The sequence below is a fragment of the Uranotaenia lowii genome, chromosome 2 (genome assembly GCF_029784155.1).
Source record: "Uranotaenia lowii strain MFRU-FL chromosome 2, ASM2978415v1, whole genome shotgun sequence".
Lineage (NCBI taxonomy): Eukaryota > Metazoa > Arthropoda > Insecta > Diptera > Culicidae > Uranotaenia > Uranotaenia lowii.
In genome coordinates this window covers 191,921,254-191,945,232 of record NC_073692.1, presented here as the reverse complement: position 1 = coordinate 191,945,232, position 23,979 = coordinate 191,921,254, and the positions used below count along the sequence as shown (strand labels likewise).

The following is a 23,979-nucleotide window of genomic DNA, read 5'->3' as shown; positions in this document are numbered from 1 at the left end:
AATTCATATATTTTCAGATTCTTCTTTATTCATATCAATAGGTAAAGACTTTTGTTGATTTATTGGTTTTACCAATTTAATTTTTGCCTGAACAATTACCTAGTATGCCAGAACTACCAAAAAAAAAGTTTGAAAAAATTATAAACTTAAAAAAAATCGCAAACTTAAACAAATTTAAAATTTTCGAATGTTACTCCCTTACATCCCGCGAATAAATTTATATTTGCGGTTTATTCCTTACAACCTTTTGAAAACGTAGGTACCTTCGGATTTAAAAAATGAAGGAAAAAGGCGAGGTAAAAGAAATTGAGAAAAGTTTTGACACTTCTGTTTTGCTGGTTTCCCATGTACGATCAGCTGCTTTATTGGGTCCTCCTCAACAATCCGCAGGTATAAATTTTATTTTATTTTTTACCTGCGGGAATCCTCGTTTGGGTTATTTTTTGCTATTCTCCACTAGTGTGTAAACAATTTTTGCCGAATCAAGTCATTCTGATTTCGGTTGTAGTGCATTTTCGTTTGTTCTAACTGTAAACATTACGGTGTTCTTTTAGTGTGGCTATTTTGTGTTACTCAAATTGTAATCGACATCAGTCCAATCGAAAATGTCTTTTTTCACAGTATACAATGTAATATTGAGTTTTAATCTTCGAGGTGATTCAATACTAATCCCGCTATTTTGCTATCTCTCTCGTTTCTCCCCCTACAGCACAGTCCCTCTGATCAGGACATGCAGATCGCCTTCAAGCTGGGAAACTACGACCTGGCCCGGCAGCACATTCTGGATCCGGCCTATCCGATGGTGGGAATCGCGCCGAGCCCAGCCACTCCGCAGCGGCCCAACATGTCCGTCAGCAGTGTGCTGACGAGCAGCCTCCTCAACGCTTCCTCCCAGTCGCAGCAGCAGCAAAATTACCAACGAACGCAGCAGCATCCGCCAAAAAATCTTAGCAATAATAGTAGTAGTAGTAACAATAGCAGCAATAGCCTCATCAGCAACCACACCAATAACAGTAGCAGCAGCAACAGTTCTGGGGGCAGTGCCGGATCCGGAAACTTTGCCAAGCCCATCTATAACGGCCGGTCCGGAAGCGGCCGAAGCTACGGGTTGCCACCGCCAGCTTTGGCCGGAACCGGATCCGGACCGTTCTCCAAGCATGAGGTAAGTGATGATTTGTCGAACATTGATTCGACTTTTTTTTCTCTCTCTCTTCTCGCTTTACAATCTTTCTATCCGTGTATTTGTCCGTCGTCACGTGCATTGTTTTTTTACATGTTGCTTCTAGGGGCAGGTGCATTGCCTTTGTGTTATTATCATTATTTTTTTAAACTTTAAAATGTTCTCCATGCTTGAATAACTTTTTCAAATCATTAGGTACACGAATAATACGTAAAATGTGCTCGATTTTAGATGTTGCATATTTTTTTATTTGGATTTTACTAGATTAAAGAATTTGGACTTATAATGTGAGGGTCAAATTTTGACTCGGACATTCCTTTCTAGTAAAATTGAAAATCATAATAGTTTATCTACAAATTCTGTACAAATTGTACAATTAGTGTTTATTGTACAGGTTATTTTTTATCGGGGAAAAGCGGGAATTCCAACAAACGGCCAATTTGGAAATGTAATATGAACTTTAAACGCATTTTCAAACAAATATTTGAAATATTTATTATAACTTTTTTAATACTTTAATATCAATTTACCCGGATATATTTTGCAAAAAGTTTTTTTTTCAAAATGGTTAAATTTCAGCATTGTCTCACTCATGTTTTTCACAGGTCTCGTCTCAAATGACTAGTGCGATTGTATCCCACTTTTTCAAAAACGTTTGCCACAGCACTGGGGCAGGAAGACTGAATAATAAAAGAAAAAAATCTCTCAAACGTCAAATTTCTCTCATCAATCTACCGACCAGTACAAAGGTTCAAAATTTTACTTTCTTATTTAGTGATTTTTAATAAAACTTTTTTGATGCTGAAAAGCACTGGTTTTGCATTAAACAATTATTTGATCAGGATTTGTTTTACTCTGGCAAATTCTTGCATGTTTAGGCGTATTAAGTCGCTCAAATTTCGTTAAAGTTTATGAAGCTGATATATAATTTTTTTTTTATTAATGGTTGTTATAAAAACAGCTTAAATAACAGATTTAGATTTGGGTAGTTCCCGTGGACCGAACAAAATTTTTGTATAGTTCAAAGTTTATATTTATGACAGAGTTGACAGACTGGTATTGGATAATCTAGCTGGTGTATTCGATTTCGATGTTTACTTTTGAATTTGCAGCTATTAACTCAGAAGACTTAAATTTAGCACCTAAACAATTGAGTTACATGACTTGCTACACAAAATTGATCATCTTAAGTTAAAATTTGAACGATTACAAATCTTTTCAACAATTGCTGGCTTTTTGCGAATTTCAGTCTTCCTCACCCAAGTACAGCATAATTTTCCATCAGAGTGACAAATTTTTCAAAAATCGATACCCAGAACGGAACAAACCATAGAATATTTTTCCACAGAATGTACAATTTACCAGAATCAACAGAATGAACAATGTTTGCAAAATTTGCAAAATTGTATTGAATTAAATGGACAACTTCAAAAATTATTTTTAAATTAAAAATTGATTGCATTGACCATAACTTTTTTAAGACTCAACATATTTGCTCCAAACCTATTATGTTATTAGAATTAGTATGATATTATTACAATTAATCAATAATTGCTTTCTCATTTAAAAAAAAGTCATGTTTGGAAGGGTTAAACCTTAAATTTGTACGTTAAACGTAAATTTGTACCTTAAGTCCGAAAACATTTAAATAAAGCTGCAGGTTGATAGACCATTATTGATACCGTTCTTATGTAAATATATGTAAATGTCTGGAAAAAGTGTTTATGGTTCATTTTGGGCAAATAACCCCCTTAACAATCTGTTCAGATCAAAACCGACGGCAGATTTGAATACCTGATAATTTTCAATTAATACTAGTATTATTTCAAGTCACCTTGCAATTTTTTCTGGGATTTTGGGCAAAATTTTCCCACTGTGCGTCGTCTTGAAATGATACTCAAAGTGCTGATTTTGATCCTCGAGATGAGAAACCCTATCAAAATTAAAAATTAAAACCAAACATCATCCATTAGATCATGGGTGGCTAACATTTTCAACAAATTTCAGAAATGAGATTGGGTGGCGGCCAAAAAACAAATAGTTCTAGAGTATTCAAAGAAAACTAATAATAACAGATTTTTAAAAACGCTATAAAAAACATATGCCTAGGTCTCATCAAGCATAGATTCATGTTAATAAATCATTTTTTTTTCCTGCGTTTTGCAAATTTTGGAAAAATAGTACAAATATTAAGCAATACCAAAATGAATTACCCCTCCCAACCTGTACGTCAATCTTTTCACGGGATTTAAAACCTCCTCCGTCTATTCATCCTAGAAAAAAATCGCGGACATTTATTCAATTTTATGGACTCCAACTATGAAAAAAATTAACGTCCATTGATACCTCCATGTTATAAAATTTTGATGGAACGAAGTTGTTGAAATAAATTTCTAGTTACGAATGGTTGAAGTTGTTGTAAGAATATAATTTTAATTATGATGTTGATATGATTCGGCAACTTTTTACGATTTAAAACGATTACGGTCTTACTTTCTTTCTTAGGCTATCCAACCTCCTCAATATTAAAACTGGAGTTTGCTTGAATCCTCTTTACACCAATTATATGTTGTCACCAAAACCCAATCGGAATAAATTGAAAATGTATGATGAAATTAACAGATACTGTGTCAAAATCATACCGAACTGAATCGAACCGAACTGTAATTGTAATGATTTTTTTCAGTTACGGTAACCTTTTTTTTATTGTAAAAATATATGGGGCCTTTAGAGCCAAATGGGTATGAGTTAAGGTTGCCATAATTTTATCAGCACATATTTGGGCTATTTTATCTAAAAACCTGGAAAAATTCGGGCATTTAATTTCAAAATTGCCGTCCAAAGTCCGGGCAATATCCGGGAAAGTTTGGTTAAAACCTTGGAATTATGTACTCAGCAAAAATTAAAAAAATAGAAAAAAAATCTTTTATCAAAATTTATCAGTTGATTTTTAATTGTAAATGGCTTTATAATTATTTTTATAAAACTTGCTAAAAAAAATTCGTTGTGACGCAAAAATAAAAATAATAAATTTTCCAACAGAATTTGTTTTTTTTAAGTTGATTTGAGAATGAAAATGAGAACATCAATCCTGGCAAAATCCGGGCTTTTCCAATGAAATCCGAACAACCGCGCCGGACCAGATTTTTCCCAAACTTTATATTGAATATATAGGCAAACCCGGATAAAAAGAGGCAATCTGGCAACCTGAGTATAAGTACAAAAATGATCGAATTTGAGTAAATAGTGCCAATCGATTTTCCATGTTTCAAATTAAATTTACTGATTTTTTTTTCATATTTTTCTAATTATATCAGCATACTTTTACGTTCGAAAGAAAATAGCAAATGTTCGAAAAACTTAGGGAAATCAATTGCGTTTTTTATTGAATTTAGTTTTAAAACACTTTTACCCCTATGACTAGCATCAATTTAAAGAGATTTTCAGATCTGTGTTTTGAATTAAGTTAATATAGATTCAGGTATTTATCCAAATGATATATGCAGATGAAGGAAAAACGTTCTTAATTCTTAAAACATGGTTTTCCAAAAAGAACTTCGTGGGCCACAAAAAGTTGGTCGCGGCCCACACATTTCCAAGGAAAATGACCTGTTTTGAAGTTTAATTTATATACGATGAAAATTAGAGTTTTCCACGAAAAATTTAAAAACTCTTTTTTGAAGGGTCAGTCTAATGTGTTATTTTGTATCGAAAACTAACAAACTTTAGATTTTTTTGGGTTTGAAACACAACGTCTCTGGGATAATTCTAGAAATAATAGATTGATATTTGAACTACACAACACTATCTTTGTTAATTTTTTTCTGTTTGCCCCAATCTGAGATATAGCAATTTGAAAAATACATCTTTTTGATAGAAAAAGCCTTATATAACTCACGAATGCATCAAGATAGACATTTGTTGTCGGAGACAAAAAGGTGCGCATTTTAATTTGATAAAAGTGCTTAGAAGACACCGCTTACGTATAAATAATTCCTTCAATAGAGTTAAAGCTGAAAAACTGAACTGAAAAACGCTCTAATATTTCAACATTGAAAAAATCATAGTGCGCTCCCCAATCGTCATACGAATTTGATGTCTTCGACAAAGCTGCTTTAAAAGGTTTGGCGGCAACTTTGTAGAAGACATTTTTACTCTATCTTTACAATTAAAAAAGTTTGTATGTCAAAATCATGAAAAAAATGACACGTCTCTATATCTGATACTGAATAATTAAAACGCATTATTTTATGAGCATCTTTGCTGAAAACGCCTTTTGTCTGAATTTTAGTTTCTGCGTTGTTAATTTCGTCTTGCTAAGTTCCTGTTCTGAACCACTGTGCATTAGATTTCTCAAGTCAATGATGTTTTCATTAGATTTTTAGGCTTAGAAAACTTTATAATTCGGATTGAAGCCCTACCAGAATTAGTAATTTTAACAATAGTTTCCATAACCAAACCAAGTTTTACTCATACTCAGTAATAAAATTTTAAAACACTGTGTTTAACACTTTTAATAAAGAATTGTTCTATCGATTTCAACCATCGCCACTTATCTTCTACATTTCGAAATTAATAAAACAAAACTGGTCTCAATGAAATATTTTTGTTAAAATTTGAATCTTGCTGACCCATCTTCTCAACATTTTCACCAAATCCCTTAAAACATATCGAATTAACCTCTTTGGGTTACGTTCAATTTGAATTGAAACAAATCCTCTCGATGTTATCGAAGTATCCGAAAATGAGTTTTAAATAACTGCTAACAATTGTATTCAGAACTTTTCAAATAATAATTGGTTTAAAAACTTGGTATCCCAGTTCAGAACCACATTATCTTAACTTTGATTCAAAGACCTAATCCAATCGAAACCAAATTTACTCTAACACAATCTGGTGTCAATCATTTAAAAATGTTTTAGAGGTATTATACATGAAAAACCGGCAATCAGCGTTGATTCTATCGACCAAATAGTAATCCGGGTGACCTCCATGGATCTTTTTTTTTACCCAGAGGGAAAGTCAATAATTATGTACATCTAGGCTTCTCATCTTCACCACTTGCTGTTTAGATAAAGTTGGAAACGGAAATTTTTCCACTTCTCTCACCATGCCTGATAATGGAAAACAAACCCAGAACGGAAAAAAATCCGTCGAAAAATGGATGCCATATTAGTTTTAGATTTTGAGAATTGAAATGACAATTGCATGTCATTTCTAATGGTGCAAAAAATGCAAAGCATCGAAATAAAAACCACCCTACGACCATTCTTATTACAATTGCAGTCTGTCTACTAAATTTGGTGACAATTGGTTCAACCGTTAAAAAGCCCTTCTGTTACCTACAAACATACACGGTAAATAAAAAAAAGGTAAAATTTACCGAGAAGCAGAGGTGATTTTTTCCGTCCATCTTTCTCGGTAAATTTACTTTTTTCATCTAGCAAAAAGGTAAATTTTACCTTTTTTCATCCACCTAGCAATTATTGTTGGAATGTATCATCGTGAAAACATTGTTGAGGCAAGACCAGGTAAACTTTCTTCCCCCAGGGCCGTGGCTATCCGGCTCGGTGATCTTCGTTTTGCTTCCTCACGGTCACCTTCTCCGCACGCCCTCCTGCATTGGTTAACACATTAATGTCCTTCTCCGTTCGACTCATCCGGGCAGGTCCGGCTTTTCCGGAATGATGTCTAGAATATTTTCCGGAATGACGTGGAAAACACTTCGAAGCTCTGTGGGCCAATCTGTAATAAAAGCAAAATGATGAGAACCAGCACAACTAAATGAAATTTAAGAAAATATTTACCGTTCTGTCTGTTTTTCACATATTGGGCAAGAAGCAAAACTTATTCCTGAATGACAAAAAAGCTATCCTCAATAAACGGGCTTGGCAAATAGTTACCTTTTTTCGAGATGAATTGAACCGTTTTGTTCAGCTCAATCCAGGTCAATTTCAACTCGCTACGATGTAAGATTTACCTTCTTTCTAGGTGAATTGTACCTTTTTATTAAGCTCAATTCAGGTGATCTTTACCTCGTAACGAGGTAAGATTTATCTTTTTTCTCAGTGAATAGTAACTTTTTTCCAGCTTTTCCTCTCTGTAAGGTGAGTTTCATCTCGAAGAGGTAGAAGTTACCTTTTTGGCTTCCACGAGCTTTCACCTTGCTATCTCGGTAAATTTGACCATTTTATTAATTTTCGTGTATGAAAGTGCAAGCCAATCCACAATGGGAAAATTTGGATCTAAATTCCCAAAAAAATCTAAGCCGCAAATTTAATGGCCTGGAATAATGCTTATCGTTTGTGAAATTTTCTCAGGAGTGCAAATCTGCCATCAGATTTGTTCGAAGATATCTGAGTGATGTGTGATTTGTCCTTTATTACCCAGCAAAAAATAAGTATAACTACGTGAAAATGGATTTGAGAAAAAAAATTCAGTGAACTTTTTTTGGGAACATTCTGATGTCATGTGAAAGTTTCAGGAAGATTAATGAAGTATTACAAAAGTGAGAAGCTATTTAAATGAGGCTTCTCTCATAAAAACGGCTAGCGGTGGGGGAAATTAGAGCGATTAAGTACCCTCAAATGGTCATGAAGAATTTACAAAACCGACCATAGATCTGATCTAAATTTCAAAAAACCAAATTTCCAAAACCTGAACTGTGCAAAATTTCAGTTCAATTGGACTAGATGCGAATTTAAATTTGGTTATACTCTATATAAAATGACTGAACGGGGAGTAAAGGAAAAATCGAAGTTGTGATTTTGAATCTAGTCTTATCTCGATAAAAAAACTTTGGCCAAAAATCAATAAATTGAACCAATTTCACATTATGTAGCCTAAAATTACAAAAATGAAAATCGTAAGGCTACAATTGAGGTCAAATTCTGCAGTAACTAAAATTAATTTCCGTCACACCTAAACATTGCACCGGGGCACTTTCCCTCGAACATCTAGGCACTAAAGAATGAGAATGAGGTTAAAGTAACGCTGTTCATTCGCCATTTCCATCACGTAGCATCGTTTCCTTTAGAAAAAGGAAGAAAAAAAAACCCAGAATGGATGGATTGGAAGAGACGTTCTCGAGTTGAAGGAATTTATCCGCGGAAAATTCTTCCTTCCCCGTTTTTGGTGAAGAACCACTTTTCGTCACATACCATGGAGAAGCGACCGAGGCGCCGAGGGTTGAAACGTTTAATTTAATATGGAGCTATGTGGCGTGCTCGAACGGATCGACCTTTTTCGGGGGTCGTTGCAAGAAGGGATCATTTTTACAAAGAGAAGAACGTCGTTTGATAAAAATAAATTCTATCGACTGTCTTTATTGCTTGTCAGACAATTCGTACGGGTTCAGAATTCAACACCTGCTGAAGTTCGGATGGTTTAGAATTTCATTTAAAATCCAATCCAAAACACCACAGGTCTACAAAATCTAGATTTTTCTTGGTGCTAAGATTTTTGAGCGTGTTTTGAGTAATTTGAGGACGCTGAGTATGCTATTTCTCTCAAATAGCTAAGATATTCTATTTAAAAATCTATTCATTGTAAACTAAGAGCATACTCTTATGTCAATAGTTCCAAATTCCGATAGCCAGGAGCGTTTTCGAGCTTATGCAGTGTAATCAGATTTTCGTATCCTAGTATTTTTTAAAGATTTTTTCTATTGAAGAAATGTCATATGAAATTACATTTCGTGCATGTTTTCTCGCCATTTTCGGTACTTTCTGCTACTATAAATTCTTACTTTCGCAACTTTCTTATTTTATGTTAATTTATTTCGTTTGTTTTTATCCTATCACAACAACCTATTGCCGTCTACTCTGCAAATCGACGATTCTGTTCCGAAAACCAAAAACCACCACCACCAACAACAAATCACTCAAACCTATGTATGTACCCAGGGCCATTCGAAGGTGCCGCCCCCGCCGCTGATGAATGGCCGCACGTCCGGTTCCGGAGCTGCTATCGGTGATAAGTTACCTCCCTCGCAAATGCCAAACGGCCGGCTGCCGCCAGCTCAGGTGTCGAACGCAAAAATGCCTCCTAGAGTAGTTAGTTTTAATTTGTTATGTTTTTTTATCACCCCGATGCTTACACAATCATACAAGAAACACATCCACGCAACACGTTTTAAAATACGTTTCACATTCACATGTCACATCACACATCCCGATACACTTTAAACAAAAACAAATGGAACTTTGCATCCCACGATTATGCATAAGAACAAGCTCAGCAGTGTTTGTGAATGTCCTCAAGCAAAAAATAGCATGAATCTTGCATGGAACATCTATCCTTTATTTCTCTTAACGTTTGTGGAATGCCAAGTTTTAACGTTTTTTTCAACCATATCATTATTTGCCGAATTGATCAAATTTATACTAATCGCATTTCTTCTCGTCCGCTGAACAGAATCTTAGCGAACCGACGACGCCACTGAAGACGCCGGACATTATGGTGCAGAGTCTGCTGAGTGAGATTAAGACGTTCAACCAGCTGACGCCGCTGACGGAAATCGGCGCCACCCCACGGAAGGATTGGAGCAATCCGGCCGAGAGCGGTTCCTTTAGCTTTAACAAACCGAACAAGTTCAAGTACGCGCCGTTGGTGAAACCGACGACATTCAAGGCGCCACGTGAGTACTGTTGCTAATGCGTTATCCTCTTGTGGTGTTTGAGATGTCTGGGGACCTTCAAAGCTGATGGAACGGAATCCAATGAATGTTTACACATTGAAAACCACGAAGAAATCTTCGCCGGGAAATACTAAAATTCGGCAATCAATATCTCAGATTCAACTAGACCAAATTCTACAATTTTTTATTGAAAAACCTAAACAGATCGATCGAATCGAATCAGGTTTTATCATTTCCAAAAACTCTGTATTTTTTACCAGCCTTGTAACATGCAAGAAACATGAAATCAACATAATCACACAGTGGTTATCCCTGCGATGTTGATCTATTACGTGTGACGCTCATAAAAAAAATTTCGGTTAAAAATATTTAACGCCTTTGTATAGGCTATAATAATGTCAAACGCCTGTATGTAGGCAACGTATAGAATATGACTGAAAAAAAAAACAATTTCCACGAATAGGTGTTAAACATCCAAAACTGCCGTTGGAAGCATAATTGTCACATGTTACAAAAAGGCAAAGCGAGAAAAACGCAATTAAAGTTTCACCAAAACATTTTGCTGTTATCGCACAGTTTAGCAACTTTTGTTGACTTCAATGCCGTAGATCTCTAAAGTATATTCCTATCATATGAGCCTCGATCAAATTTTTCGAAAATGAACTGTTTTTTCAATGAAAATCCTTGTGTGACATTTATGCCGCGAAATTCTATGAATAGTCGAAAAATGGACGCATATTTGTCACACCACGAACATTTTCTCAGTAGTTGTTTGGTTTGGAATTTCGTGCGTGGCTCTTGTGTTTTATTTGTAAACGGTAGCTTAAATTGAAAAAATCAGGTCTGAATAGGATTATTCGAAAGCGTACATTATTTGGTGACAAACATGAAGTGTTTAACGGGTTCGATCAATAAAAAAGCACGGGGAGCCATTTGCGGCAGCTTACTTACTGTACAGGAAGCAACATTTCTTCAACAAACTGTCATCTGCCGTGCTGAAAATGCCGCAACCGCGAGAGAAGCGATACCAGAAGAGGACAATCAATCCGTTTGAAATGAATACGGTCCTGGAACAAGTTCCGGATGAAGTAACTCTGGCGGCATACTTCGTAAACATTAAAAAACAGACATCTCCGGTATTTTGCGAGGTGCACCAAAATAAAAACTCAAAACGAAACCAAAGAAAAAATGGTCTGCTAAAACCACCGACAATCACTTATGGCCATCCTGGACAATTTTGGATTACAGTTCCACGGCGCCGGAAGAGTAATATTTGACTAATGTTGTGAAAAGGGTTTCGGTTGCATTCACTCTTCCAAGCGCCAGCAACGAACCCGAAGCAGTTTGCAGAGTTTTTCTTGCACATACTGGGATGTCGCGAAAACAGTGACCCTTCCCTCTCTTTATATTTCCATGATCCCCTCGCGACTATCAAGGACACGTATGCCAAGTTTGGTGAAAATCTATTTAGACGTTCCGAAGTTATAATACATTCATTTATTGAGTGTGACAAATATGCGTCCAATCGTCTCAGTGTGACAGTTATGCGTCCATTTGTCCCAGTGTGACAAATTGACTTTGAATTTTTCTCGAAATTTCTAGAATAAACTTTATGTTTCGACAAAGAATTTCAATAATACGTATCAAATTATCACGATTGGCATCAAAAAGTCAAAAACGTCGAAATGTCACATGTGACAATTATGCGTCCAACGGCAGAAAAGTGATATCTCAAACATAAGTTGGAATTTGATTCGAAAACTGGTAGCTCGTCGTTAAAAAAAAGGGAATAAATTCTTTTGCTTGAACTCCAATATCAGCTTTGAATGTTGCCAACTGTCGACCTGAATGAAAGTTGAAAAGTTGCCAGTGTTGATTCAGACTGTTTCAAATTATTCATAAACTTGGTTGATTCTCCTCTAATCGATTTTCCATTCTCTTTTCACGATTCTCCTACCACCGGTGGTTCAATCGTAGAAATGCTGAAACCAATAAGGTAAGTTAACGCCATAGAGTTCGGTAACTGTCCACCACTAGTGGTAAAGTGCTAACCTTTTCATGTCTTCTCATCTTTTTAGTTCCCCGAACGGTTCGGATAGTGAAGATGGTGCCTACAAGAAGCGCAACTCAAGTGATACCTCATCGAATGATAGTGCGGATGAATCGTCCAGTGAAGATTCCTCCAACGTTGGCCAGAAGCCGGTGGGAAGCAGCAGCGGTGCTGGAGAAGTAAGCGGCGGTCTGACCACGAGTTTAGCCACCGATACGATCGGTGGAACTGGCGCAGGAGTAAATGCGAATGTCGCCGGAAGCAATAGTCCGCCTAGACCAACCAAGGATTGGTCGTTAGAGAATTTTCTCACCCTACAACCATTACCAAACGAAAGCAGTAACAATACTCAGATGGTAGCGGGAGGTCTCGGTAATCCGAGTTCAGTTGGTTCCAGTCACAATTTGAACATGAATGAAAATTCGAACTCGCCGCTGATGCCTGGTTCGCCTCCGACGACGACAATCAAAAATGAACCACCCACGCTGGAGGACGACCACAGTAGTAGCAATCCGGAAGGGGTTTTTGTCAAACAGGAACCCTATCCAAGTGAAAATAGTAACAGCAGTGCAGCCGGGATCCCCTCAGGGACGAACAGTTCGACCTTGCCCGGACTGAACGGAACAGCAATACTACAAGATTTCAACAAACATGAAAAAGACGATTTGGAACTGAGCAGTCCGGCTAAAAGCCCTGAGAAAAGTTCCGAAAAAGACTCAAACGATCCAGTAGACAGTATAGAATCTGACGAAGTTAGCAAGGCGCTATTAAAAGTCAAAGAACTGAAAAATATTTTACCTTTATCGGGGATATCCGATATCGATGACAATAACCTTGAACCAAGTGGAAATACCAGTAACACTGGCACAAACGTTCAGCAACGAGTGGTCCAAAGAGTGAAACGAAAATGGAAAGGTTACAAACCTGCCCAGGAACGGGGACGAGATACTTCCAGTAGTAGCGATGATGATGGATTTTCCAGTGCACGTCGTAGTCGGTCCCAATCCTTCGAAAAAGATAAAGTGAGCAAAAGCCGGGGGCGACCGAGGAAAAATCCTTCAACCATTGTAGGAACAGGTGGAGGGGGTTCATCGATTGTTGGCTCCTCGAGTGCCCGACAATCGGACGCCGATTCAGTCACCAGTAACAACAGCAAACGGAGGCTTTCCATTTCTTCAACCAAGACGGTTTCTTCAACGCCGAGCAAAAAGGACGCTCCGACGACGCCGGCCAAAAAGGCTGCCGTTCGAAGGCGACCTTCTAGAGCTAATCCAAAGTTCCCGAGCAAAGAGGTGATATCGACGACGGAGGATTCCGATTCAGAACCTTCCTCGGCCCGGCCCTTCCGGGACAACGTGGCGACGACTGGCGGCAACAGCGAAAGCGACAGCAAAAAGAAAAGCCCCGAGAAGACCAAAAGTGCCAATTCCAGCTCTGCCGTTAAGAGCAGCTTCAGTTCCTTACTGCCACCGAAACCGGATGGGGTGGACAATCTGTCCTCCGACAGCAACGATGAGCAAGTTTATTTAAAATTGGATTTCGAATTCAAGCTAATTTTTCCTTTTTTCATTGCAGTCTTTTGATATCGCCGCGGAGGACTCCGCTGATATCGCCTCCATTTCCATCGATCGGGTCCGGCGGGGGAAGCAGTCAACCGTCGTCGGTTACCAAAGTGCCCCGGAAGTCGTCGACGTCGACTTCCGCATCGATTGATGATGATGATGACGACGATGACGATGATGACGACGATGGTAGCGATTCCGGAAGTGCCAGCGATGGTGGCTTGAAGAAGGAGAAGGTATGAAGTCTATTTTTCTTATTTGTTAAATGGAAACATTTGAAAATCTTTCCTTTTTTAGAAAATCAACAAAATCAAAAGCGACAAAAACAAGCAGGAAACGCTGCTGAAGCTTTTTTCCAAAGACTGTGGTGCTAAGGCTGGTGCCAAGGGCGGCAAGGGTGGCGGCAAAGGCAAGGGTCAGGTTGGCATAGAAGAAGTACATCACTCCAAAGCTTCCTCGGTGCAGACCACCGTCAATACCACTCCCAATTCCAAATATTCTCATCACCTCCAAGTGCCTCCAGCGGTGGTTCATCCCCGTACGGTAACTCCCACTCCACCGCATCAAACTTCCACAGCACCACCAACAACCACCGGCCATCCTGCCATGCCATCGATCGTCGAAAAAGTGCTTTTATCTCCCGCCAGAACTGCCTTAAACAATATCTCCCTGATGTGCCGGATCGATTTAGGCCGATTACTGAAAATCCCGCCCCTTTCGAAACAACAACTGGCCAAGACGAACGAAAGTTATCGAACCCAGCGCAGTGCCTCTGCTCGACACAAGAGCAAAAGTCCTTACGAACTGAAGGAAAGACCCAACTCGATTGCTGGCCACTACTTTGATTCACCTCCGGCTCAAAGGCGCAGCACACTGGAGGAGAAATCGAACAGCTATAACAGACTGACTGATGGGCTGGACCCAAAACTAACCGGAAGTGATCCATTGCTGGCTGGTGGGTTGGAAAACGGCCGGCATCGTAGCAATTCCATCACCAGCAACGCCAGCAGCGATCATCGTGACCGATCACGGGATCGATCTCGAGACTACCGTGATCGGGATCGCGATTGTACCTCTTCGCCATCTTTACCTCTCCATCACCACCACCATCACACGAACAACAATCACAATACTTCCGCGACAGGATCCGGCTCAAGCCAGAAACAATCCTCCGCTAAACAACAGTTAACGTACGACGAAAAACCACTACCAGCCACCACCAAAAGCGAAAACAAACTACAGTTCTCTTCACCAAGTCGAACGGCCAACTACCCCCTCAAAGAGGACAAATCGTCGGTGCTGTACGGTTCAGGAACGCCCGGCAAAGTGTTCAACATCAAGCACGAAAACATCATCAAACAGGAATATCCGGATGCGGCCGAAGACAGCAAACAGCTACCAAAGTTGGCCGCCACTACACAACAAGAGCCCGTCTCTCAGGTGCCGACAACCAACACCAACAACTCATCAACAACAACCGCAACCGAAAGCCATCGGAAACGCACCACCAGTTCCAGCAGTAATTCTTACAAGGAAAAACGCCGGAAAAAGGATAAATCCAGCAGCAAGGCACAGGTAGGCTTCCTTTCCGGGAATACAACTGATTCCGAATGTTCTTTATCCGGTGGCTTTTGCTTGGGTGCTTTACCGAATATTGTACCGGGAAATGTACAGACACAAATTTTTTTTTTACTCGTTCGTTCATGTTTAAAAATATGAATATTGTACAGTTTCAGCTCGTTTTTTTCATACCCTGGTCCATTCGCATCAATCATTTGCACATATTATCCCGACACATGTAAATTATAATCCATTTCCTTAATTGGCACCTCTGGGCTTGTTAAACGTTTCGTATTGAAAAATAGTTAGTGGATCATTTTAAGTGACAATGATATTTCAAGAAAGTACTAACGATTTAGAGAGTGTACATGTATTTTTGAACTTAAATATTCATTAAAACACAAGGGGATTCATAAAAAAAGATTCGAATATTGTTTTTTTTTTTAAATTTCACAGAAAATTTAACCTGTAGTTAATTATCTCATTAATTGGTTTTTGTAAAACTAGAGTATATAATGTAGGTTTAGCCTTTCAATTTGAATTTAATCAATTTAAAATCTGATTATTAATTCCAAATTTGAAATTTGAATTCGGAATCTGAATCTCAAACCGGAATCTGAATCTGAATTTATAATATTTCCAAATCTGTAATTTGAATCTGAAATCGAATCTGAAACCTGAGTATGAATCTGAAATTTGTATCTTAAATCTGAATATGAAATCTGCAGTCCGAATTAGAAATCTGGAATCTGATAGAAGTCTTAAATCTGTATCTTTAACTATTTAATCAGACAATCAATAAACACAATTAATAACTAAATAATTTAACTAACAAAAAAACATTTTTGAATGTTATGTGTAAGATTCGTTTTGCTGCATCAGAGTCTCAAGAAGTGATCATCTGGTAATCCCAAGAGAAGTTGTACCTAAGTACTTTAAAGTAAACTTCATTACCATCATTAGTGATCCAATTTTTAAATTATAAACTAAATTAATGCTTGATCAGGCTGCGCAACATTGCTGGGAAATCATTCGTGACTAATAGGGAATCGCAAAATAAAACATCAAATGAACACCTCAAGTAAAAAAATCGGCTTCACGTATCATCGCATCAACATCTAACCCCCAATCGAGAAAGAGGAAAGAAGAAAAAAAAGGTCCACGTCCATCACGAATCCACCTCACCTAAAATACAAGGCACTAAACAAATAAAACGGGAGTAACCAAAAACAAAATGTGGAGATCATCACTAGTTTCGTGACTTCTTTCTCTTGAACTGTCTGTCTCAGCACATCCGGAATTGCACACGCGTTTCTGTTTCTGTTATATTTCCGTATAGACATCTGCTATCCCACCAACAACACCCCCACTCGTTGATCTGGAATTGATCAACCAGCAGCGGCAATCTTACCCGGAGAATCGAGTGCAGCAACAGCAACCACGTGGAAGTTTTCAGCAGCACAACAGGCAACAGCAAACTGCTTGCACCCAAACGTCCGAATCCTGGGTGGAAGTGCGGCAGCTGCGGAAAGAATTGCAGCATGCCCGGGAGCTGGTACGATTCTACAAACAGAAGGCGGACTATTTTCAGAATCTCATGGGGAAGCGGGTTGCATCCAACGATGGGTATCATCCGTCGGCAGGTGGAAGCGGATCTTCTACTAGCGATGGCCGAAGGAAATGAGATAGAGTGTGTGTGCGTGGCTTTTGAACCGAATGATCTCTGCTTACCTAAGACTGGATTAGATTTAAATTGGCCTTACATTGCGCGACGAGGCATTTGAAGATGTGGGCATAGGCTTTCGTTACTGTTTAAAAAAAAAGAGTAGAGGCTTTTGCAATCCGAGTGCCATTACAAACCAATGCTTCTCGAGTAAGTACTCTGATTTGGAGACTTGAGTGGGTGGACTTCGTAATCAAATCATACTTTTATTGGAAAAACAGGTGTAGGTGCATTATTCAAAACAACTGGAATGTCAAGTTTAGATTAAGGGTTATCAAAAAGAGCAATGACCGAGTTGCTTTACGGGGACTTCTGCTGATTAAGCCATCTCTAAAAGATTTCGTTACACACTGATCCTTACTCACGAGTTTTCTTCCTGAGAAAAAATTAAAATATTACAATTTACTTTGTGACACCCGGTTTGAACCGCTGTCTGCAACATATGAAGCCCATTTTGTAAAAGATATTAAGTTTATTCGCCTTTCATTACGTGAACTTTTTTGCGGACCTTATCTCTGTTAGACTGTAGTGCTACAAGAATTGAATTATTTTGGTTTACGTTGATACATTTATTAGATTTCCTAAGGAAACAAGCAAAAGTCACAATCAATAAGTATTTGAACTCTGTGTTCCGTTATCAAAATTAAACTCAAATTCTAATCCCACCCGCAAAATTGCAGACTGAAACCCTCGATCAAATGCCTCCGACCAACCATGACCGGTTAGTGCCGGTCGAACAGGAAATCACTTCGAAAATCACCCAACAATCGCAACAACAACCTGCCCTTACATCCTCCGTAGCGTCAGCTACAGCTACGACTACAGCCAATTCCGCTAACAGTGAGCTACCGGTTGATCCGGTAACGACGGCAACGGCTGTCGTCCCAATGAACATGGCCGTCGAACCGACCACCGTGATCAAGAAGATCTACGTGTCCTACTTCGAGCGTTCGAACGAGGACGAGTTGGAAGTGAGGGACCAGAATCGGTACCTTTCGGAGGCCAAACGACTGAAACACGCGGCCGATCGGGAAGGGGACCATCTGGCCCAGGCAATGCTCTACCTGGAGGCGGTGTTATTCTTCCTGCTCACCGGGGACACCATGGAGCGGGATCCGATTACCGAGAAGGCGGCCTTCACCATGTACAAGGATACGCTCAGTTTGATCAAGTGAGTTTCATTTCTTCAAACTCGGACCAGTTGTGGAATTAAATATTTCTTTCCAACTTTCAAAGGTACATCTCCTCGAAGTTTCGTAGCCAGCAGCAACATCTCACCGTGCAGGGTAACATCCACAGCAAGGTGGCGATTCTAAGGTAATGACCCACATGACCCTAACAATCCAACACGCCTTATTAAAACGGCATTTCCCTCCTTAGCTTGCGGTGTCAGTCGTTGATCTATCTGAAGCTGTACAAGATGCGGCGGTACGATATCAAGGAGGTGCAGCGGAGTATCGCCGAGTACAATCAGAAGCCGAACCCGACGGTATCGGCTGACATAGTCAACGGGAATACGCCGTCGCCGCTGTCACCAACCTCGGTGGGATCTCAGGTGAGTTAGAACAAAGTCTGAATTTTTAATTTCTGCATATTAGGGGCTAGGGAAGACTTCCTCGTTCAACGGTGAGTTTAGTTCAAGCGGAGTGAACGGCCTTTCAATGTTCGATACCCTTCTGATACTCGATGGTATTCCAAATCTTGAAGGTTTTCCAAATCTCAAAGGTATCCAACGGCCTCCCAATGATCAACTGCGTTCTAATTCTTAACGTTTTTTCCAAGACTTGAACCTTTTCCAAGTCTTGATGGCCTTTCAAAGCTCTACGGTCTTACAATGTTCGACGCTCTTCGAGGACTCGGAATCCTACCAAGATACGCAGATCTTCTAAGAACATCTTCAAAGGATCGACAAGCCTTCCTTTATTCTTTTTTTTGTTCGGCAGGTTCGGCTGAGTGTCAGCACGAACCAACAGAAAACTAGCCGTTTATGGATATATCAGAATATTGTGTAGACTTTCTAAATTTTTTTGTGAGACGAAGTTTTGTATCCCATTATCGACAAAATTAGCCGCAATTCGCCTTGGGAATTTGAATTTTTTGTTGGCGTTCCACAAGGCCACAACCTAGGTCCATTTTTTTTTATTGAATGTATAGAATTCTTAATGCTGGAACTACTACAATGATAAACAACTTGTATGAGGTAGATTTGAGAACATTCTTCTAGAAGACAGGTGTTAGTGACTTGAATAAGGTTCAACAATAACAGAAGAGTTCCTAGATAACTCCATTTGTGAAATTGTAAGCTTTATCGATCAAGCGATTTGATTAAAAAACTAGTAGCTATTTTTGGAATGTCGGACATTCTTTTAATAAAAATACCTGACCGTGCAAATTCAGTAAATATAAATTTCTTTTCTATTTTGCTATCATTTTCAGAGTTCTGGTTACTGTTCGGGCCAAACTGGTCAAACCGGTCCGATCCCGGGGGCCTCGATAAGTTCCTCCCCGTCGCCGTGCTTGCTGATGCCAGTTCATGTAAATAAGTTTAATCTCCGATCGAGCCTGGTGGAACACATATTTGACCTTACCCTTCTTTCATTCCAGGTACACATGGCATACCAGAAGCAGTCCACACTCTGTACCCATCTGATCAACTGTCATGATCTGTGGGAACAAGCGGACAATCTTGTGATACGGGGGAACCATACAGGTAAGTTCAACATGTTTTCTTTCAATATTCAAATAACCTTAGTAACATGTCATTCCTTCCCAACAGATTTCTTTATTGATCTAGACCACGAAAACGGTCCGATGACGCTGCACAGTTCCTTGTACAACGTGGTCAAATACGTTCAAGCGGGCATCCAGAAGCTGAGGCGAATGTGAGGGTATCGATCGGAGCGGAGTCCATCGACGTCGCCGTCATTGTCGTCGTCGTCGTCGTCGGATGAGGACCACTAGCACTAACTTGCAAAACGGTGATGATCGGGACCAAAGTGGACCACCAAAAAAACTAGAAACAAAAGCAACTACTCAACAAACCAACTAACGGAAGTACCGGTGAGACTGAAACGTTTTTAAAATGAGAATTAGCCGACTGGAGGGAGGGATGGATGGGACGGGGAAAGGACAAGTTCCTACTGTGTTCGGTGCTGATTTCATATCCCAAAAAAAAAATGGATTGCCCTGGTCTATTGAGACGACACAGTATCGGGTGCGGACAATAATCTTGGCTTCGCTGAATGCTTGGACGAAACGAACGGAGATCGATCGTCAATCGGTGGATTTGAGCAGCTGCGCTACTCTACACCAACAACAACACCAAACTGTGATTTGTACTAAAACAAAAACAAAGGATCCACAATGCTCGCGTGGTGCAACAACAGAATTACGCAATTGGGCGCGCAATTTGCCCACCCAAAAAGTATATGGAAAGTTCCAGTTGTGGAATTGCGTTTGAAAGTTTTCCATTTTTTTATCGTTTGCTTTTACCTTTCACAGCAGCTCATTTGTACATTTATCTCGGTTTTTCTTTTTGTTTTGTTTTCGGTACTCGGACCGTTTATTAATATTATGCTCCACTATTTGCGGGCAGGAAAACTCCCGTTTTAGTATGACTATTGTTTAATTATTTTTTTCTGTATCTACACCTGGCTGGATTAGGGAAGACGAGATAAGCCTCAATCTTGTGTAAGCAATTAATTTGTTGATTCTTTCTAACTTTTTTTTATTTTACTTCAAAACACGTTTGCAACATCAATAAACGAACCATTTCGTTGTTTTATTGGATAAAATTCGATGTTATTGTGATTATTTGCTGAAAAATTATGACTAAAAGAAGCTCATTGCCGAACTCAAATTTATGATGTGAAATGGCTATGTTTTTATTAACTGATAGGTATCAAAGATATTATACAATACAAATTTGATTTGCTTCAAGATTGGAAATAAGTCTCATTTGGCAATTTTATTTGAGTGGACTGGTAAGCGGTTTTCAAAAAGTCGTGGAAACTAATCCAAAGCATTTTTTTTTTAATTTTAACCATACCTAATTGACATCTTGTTCCAAACGCTATAAAAATCACACTGACGATCAAAAGGTCCAAACATCTTATTCTATAGTTTTTAAAAAGCCCAATTTGGGCTTCTTTAATATACCCGAATATTAAAAAAAATCATAGAATTGTTTCAAAGTTTAATGAACAGATACGAGTACCAAATTTTAATGCAATTATGACTAATATAGTTTTGATCATCAAGTTTCTTTTGGTGAAACTGGACCGATAAAACAGCGACGCTATTCCCTTCTGAAGTTCCTTTGCCTTCGAAAAGCATCAATTAGGTTAATCTTCCTTAGTTAAAATAAGAAATTATGTAGCTCAGTTTAGCTTACGATTATAGCCAATTTTTTGTAGCGGAAAAACGAAGCCCAAACAATAAGACTTGTTAGGACTCGTTGTAGGTGTGCTTTAGAACTGTTTAGTTAAATGACATTCGAGTTTGAGTTAACCATCAATTTATTGATCTTTTTTAAACAAAAAACTGGCTTTTAGAGGTATCGTTTTAAATTATTTTTTTTTTGTTTTTTTTTCTCCGTAAATTTTTTGTCTAAGTAGCTTTAAGTGTTAAAGTTAACGTTTGCTTTTTAGTTTCTCTCAAGTTTAAATTATATTTCCGCGTCGTTTTCTGTTATATTTTGACACGTATTTTCCCTTATTTCGTCCCTTGAAAGAATAATTCATAAATTTCTTAAGAAAATCAACTAGAAAATGCTAGGTTTTATATCAAGAAATAGCCCTCTTCATTTGCTGTACAATCTCAACTTTTAACATTCGTTGGTTTGTCTTGACTTTGAAAAACAAAGTGAAAGTAATCCCACTGCAATGAGAAAGACTTTGAATGAATGTAGAACAAAAAATGGAAAACTGAATAATCAACGGGAAAAACTGACATCAAAATAGCAGCAGCAAAAATTAGAGACAAACTATTTAAAAAAATTAAGGAATAAATTAAAATAAACCATTAGCATGCGAGGTAGCGAGTAAAATTACCAAGTCAATACTTATACACAATCGAGTGTGATGATTGTTTTTCAAAGTCATACTGAAGAAAGAAAGAAGAAATCAATGTGAAAGTAAAACGGACACACTCACTCACACATGCAACAACACAAAGTCTAAAATAAAAGAAACTTAAGGATTTTCGATAGGTTATAGGCAAAAAACAAAAGGTAAACAAACACTATTTATACGTATATTATTAATAGATTGGGGAAGGGCTAGGAAAAAAAATCGAAAATGAACAACGTGGAACCACAAAGTAAAAGCTACTAAAAGTAATCGAGACAAGCATATAAACAATATAGTTCTAAACTATGGACACAAGAAACTATTAATCCTATATATTATATATTTAAAGAAAAGAAAACTGAACTAACATAAGGAAAAACCAACATATTGAAACAAAACTGAATCGTGGTGGGGCGAAATACACACTGAAAAGACAAACACCGTAAAAACTAGCGACAAGTTCACTCAACCACAAACAAACAACACACTCACAACACTATTGTTTTTGGAAACAAACAACAAATACTATTTATACACAAAGAAAACATACTAAAAGCAACCGTAGTTTCTAAGATCAAATGGTAGCAATTTAAGGTAAAATTGGTGAAGAAATTGAAAAAAAATAACAAATCCTCTCACCGAAATCTTTCCCGAATGGTAAAATCGTGAAGATTATAACAAACACACACAACAGAGAGGTGAAACTCAGAAGAGCTAAAAGAAAACCGAACGTAGTGCGTTTTTTATAAAGATACTCAACTGATACACAGTTTCATCAAAACCTAATGGGGCGCGTTTTTCTCGTAACAAACAGTTTGAAAAACTGGAGAAAAAACGCAAACGCCCCAAACCATATAAATGTGATTTTTTGCTTCTTGTGTGTTGTTGGTGGATTTCTTTTCACAAATTTGAAATGGCTTTTCAATGTTTGTGATCCCCGATCATATTCTACTCCCGGATATGCCCAGAGGGTGTTGGGGAACTTAAATGAAAAACACAATGAGATATTCCGAGGCGATGTAAAAATGACCACTTCAAAATGATGCTCACTCCAAAAAACCTTGTAAAGTGTAATATCAATCCTCGAGCAACGTAGGGAAGATTGAAGAAAAGAAAAAAAAACAACCAAGGGAAGGCGGATAAATAACTAACAAAATGAATTTGTAAATAAAACTATATATATACATTATTATATACATACCTATTATTAATTATATTATTATTGCTATTATATTATTAATATTATTATTAACATTATTACAATTATGTAGACATTTTAGAATAAAAAAGATTGAAGAAAGCATTAGTAAAAAAATAGGTACTAACGTTAAAATTTTTTTATTCGAAATTTCCCCAAAACTCCGAAATATCTATTAAAGATTGAAAAAATAAAAATTAAAGATATCAAATATTTCAATTTTTAAGTTCTAAAAACTAATTTTCAGATGTTTTAGGTTCAAATTTAAAAATCTAATTTAAAAAAAATTAAATGAGAAATCAATAATTCACATTCTTACAGGAGTATCAAATTAAGATGTCAAAGTTCGGATTTAGATTTTAGATTTCTGATTCAGAATTCACATTTTATTTATTTTTATGTAGGCTCAGATTTAAGGTTTTGGATTCGAGATTTTATATTTTAGATTCAGATTCAGATTTTGAATTTAAACTTAGATTCAATTTCCAGGTTCAGGTTTCTGATTGAAATTTCAGATGAAGACTCAGATACAGTTTTCAGATTTAAAATTCTGTTTTCAGATTCACTGAATCCTAGAGTTTTCAGATTCAGATTGAGAGATTCAGATTTCTGATATTTTTTTTGTAGGTTTTTTATTTATTTATTTTTTTATTTATTTATTTTTTTTATTCAGGTTTAGATTCTGATTTCAGGTTCCGATTTCAGATTAGGCTTTCAAATTCAAATTTATGATTCAGATTTCAGATTGAGAGATTCGGATACAGATTCATATTTATTTTTATTCAGGTTTCAGACTTAGATTTAATATTTTTAGATCGCAGAAGATTTTCGATTTCCGGTTTTGATTCAAATTTAAGATTCAAATTATAGGTTTATTGAAACATGTCTTCTAGTGTTGACAGTTAGTAACAGAATGAAGAAAATGTCATTTTACATTGGTCATACACAGTAAATGAAAATTACCGAGTTCGGTAATTTTTTTACCGAAATCCTAACATG

At 37.6% G+C, this 23,979-nt stretch overlaps 1 protein-coding gene across 4 annotated transcripts; it reads left to right on the top strand.

The window, feature by feature from the left end:
* Positions 1 to 349: 349 nt before the first annotated feature.
* Positions 350 to 21,530, top strand: LOC129750137 (AF4/FMR2 family member lilli). 4 transcript variants are annotated; one of them, XM_055745374.1, is made up of 14 exons: positions 350 to 390; positions 710 to 1,162; positions 9,085 to 9,234; positions 9,596 to 9,818; positions 11,796 to 11,814; positions 11,897 to 13,384; positions 13,444 to 13,666; positions 13,728 to 15,005; positions 17,394 to 17,884; positions 17,950 to 18,030; positions 18,094 to 18,268; positions 19,150 to 19,248; positions 19,318 to 19,423; positions 19,490 to 21,530. In XM_055745374.1, the coding sequence occupies exons 2-14, from the start codon at positions 731 to 733 to the stop codon at positions 19,597 to 19,599; spliced, it is 4,875 nt and encodes a 1,624-aa protein (XP_055601349.1). In that variant the 5' UTR covers positions 350 to 390; positions 710 to 730; the 3' UTR covers positions 19,600 to 21,530. The 4 variants fall into 4 exon arrangements, with proteins under 4 accessions (XP_055601349.1, XP_055601347.1, XP_055601346.1 ...); XM_055745372.1 differs by lacking the exon at positions 350 to 390 and adding an exon at positions 591 to 629 and having other exon boundaries at positions 9,085 to 9,204; XM_055745371.1 differs by lacking the exon at positions 350 to 390 and adding an exon at positions 591 to 629.
* Positions 21,531 to 23,979: the final 2,449 nt, after the last annotated feature.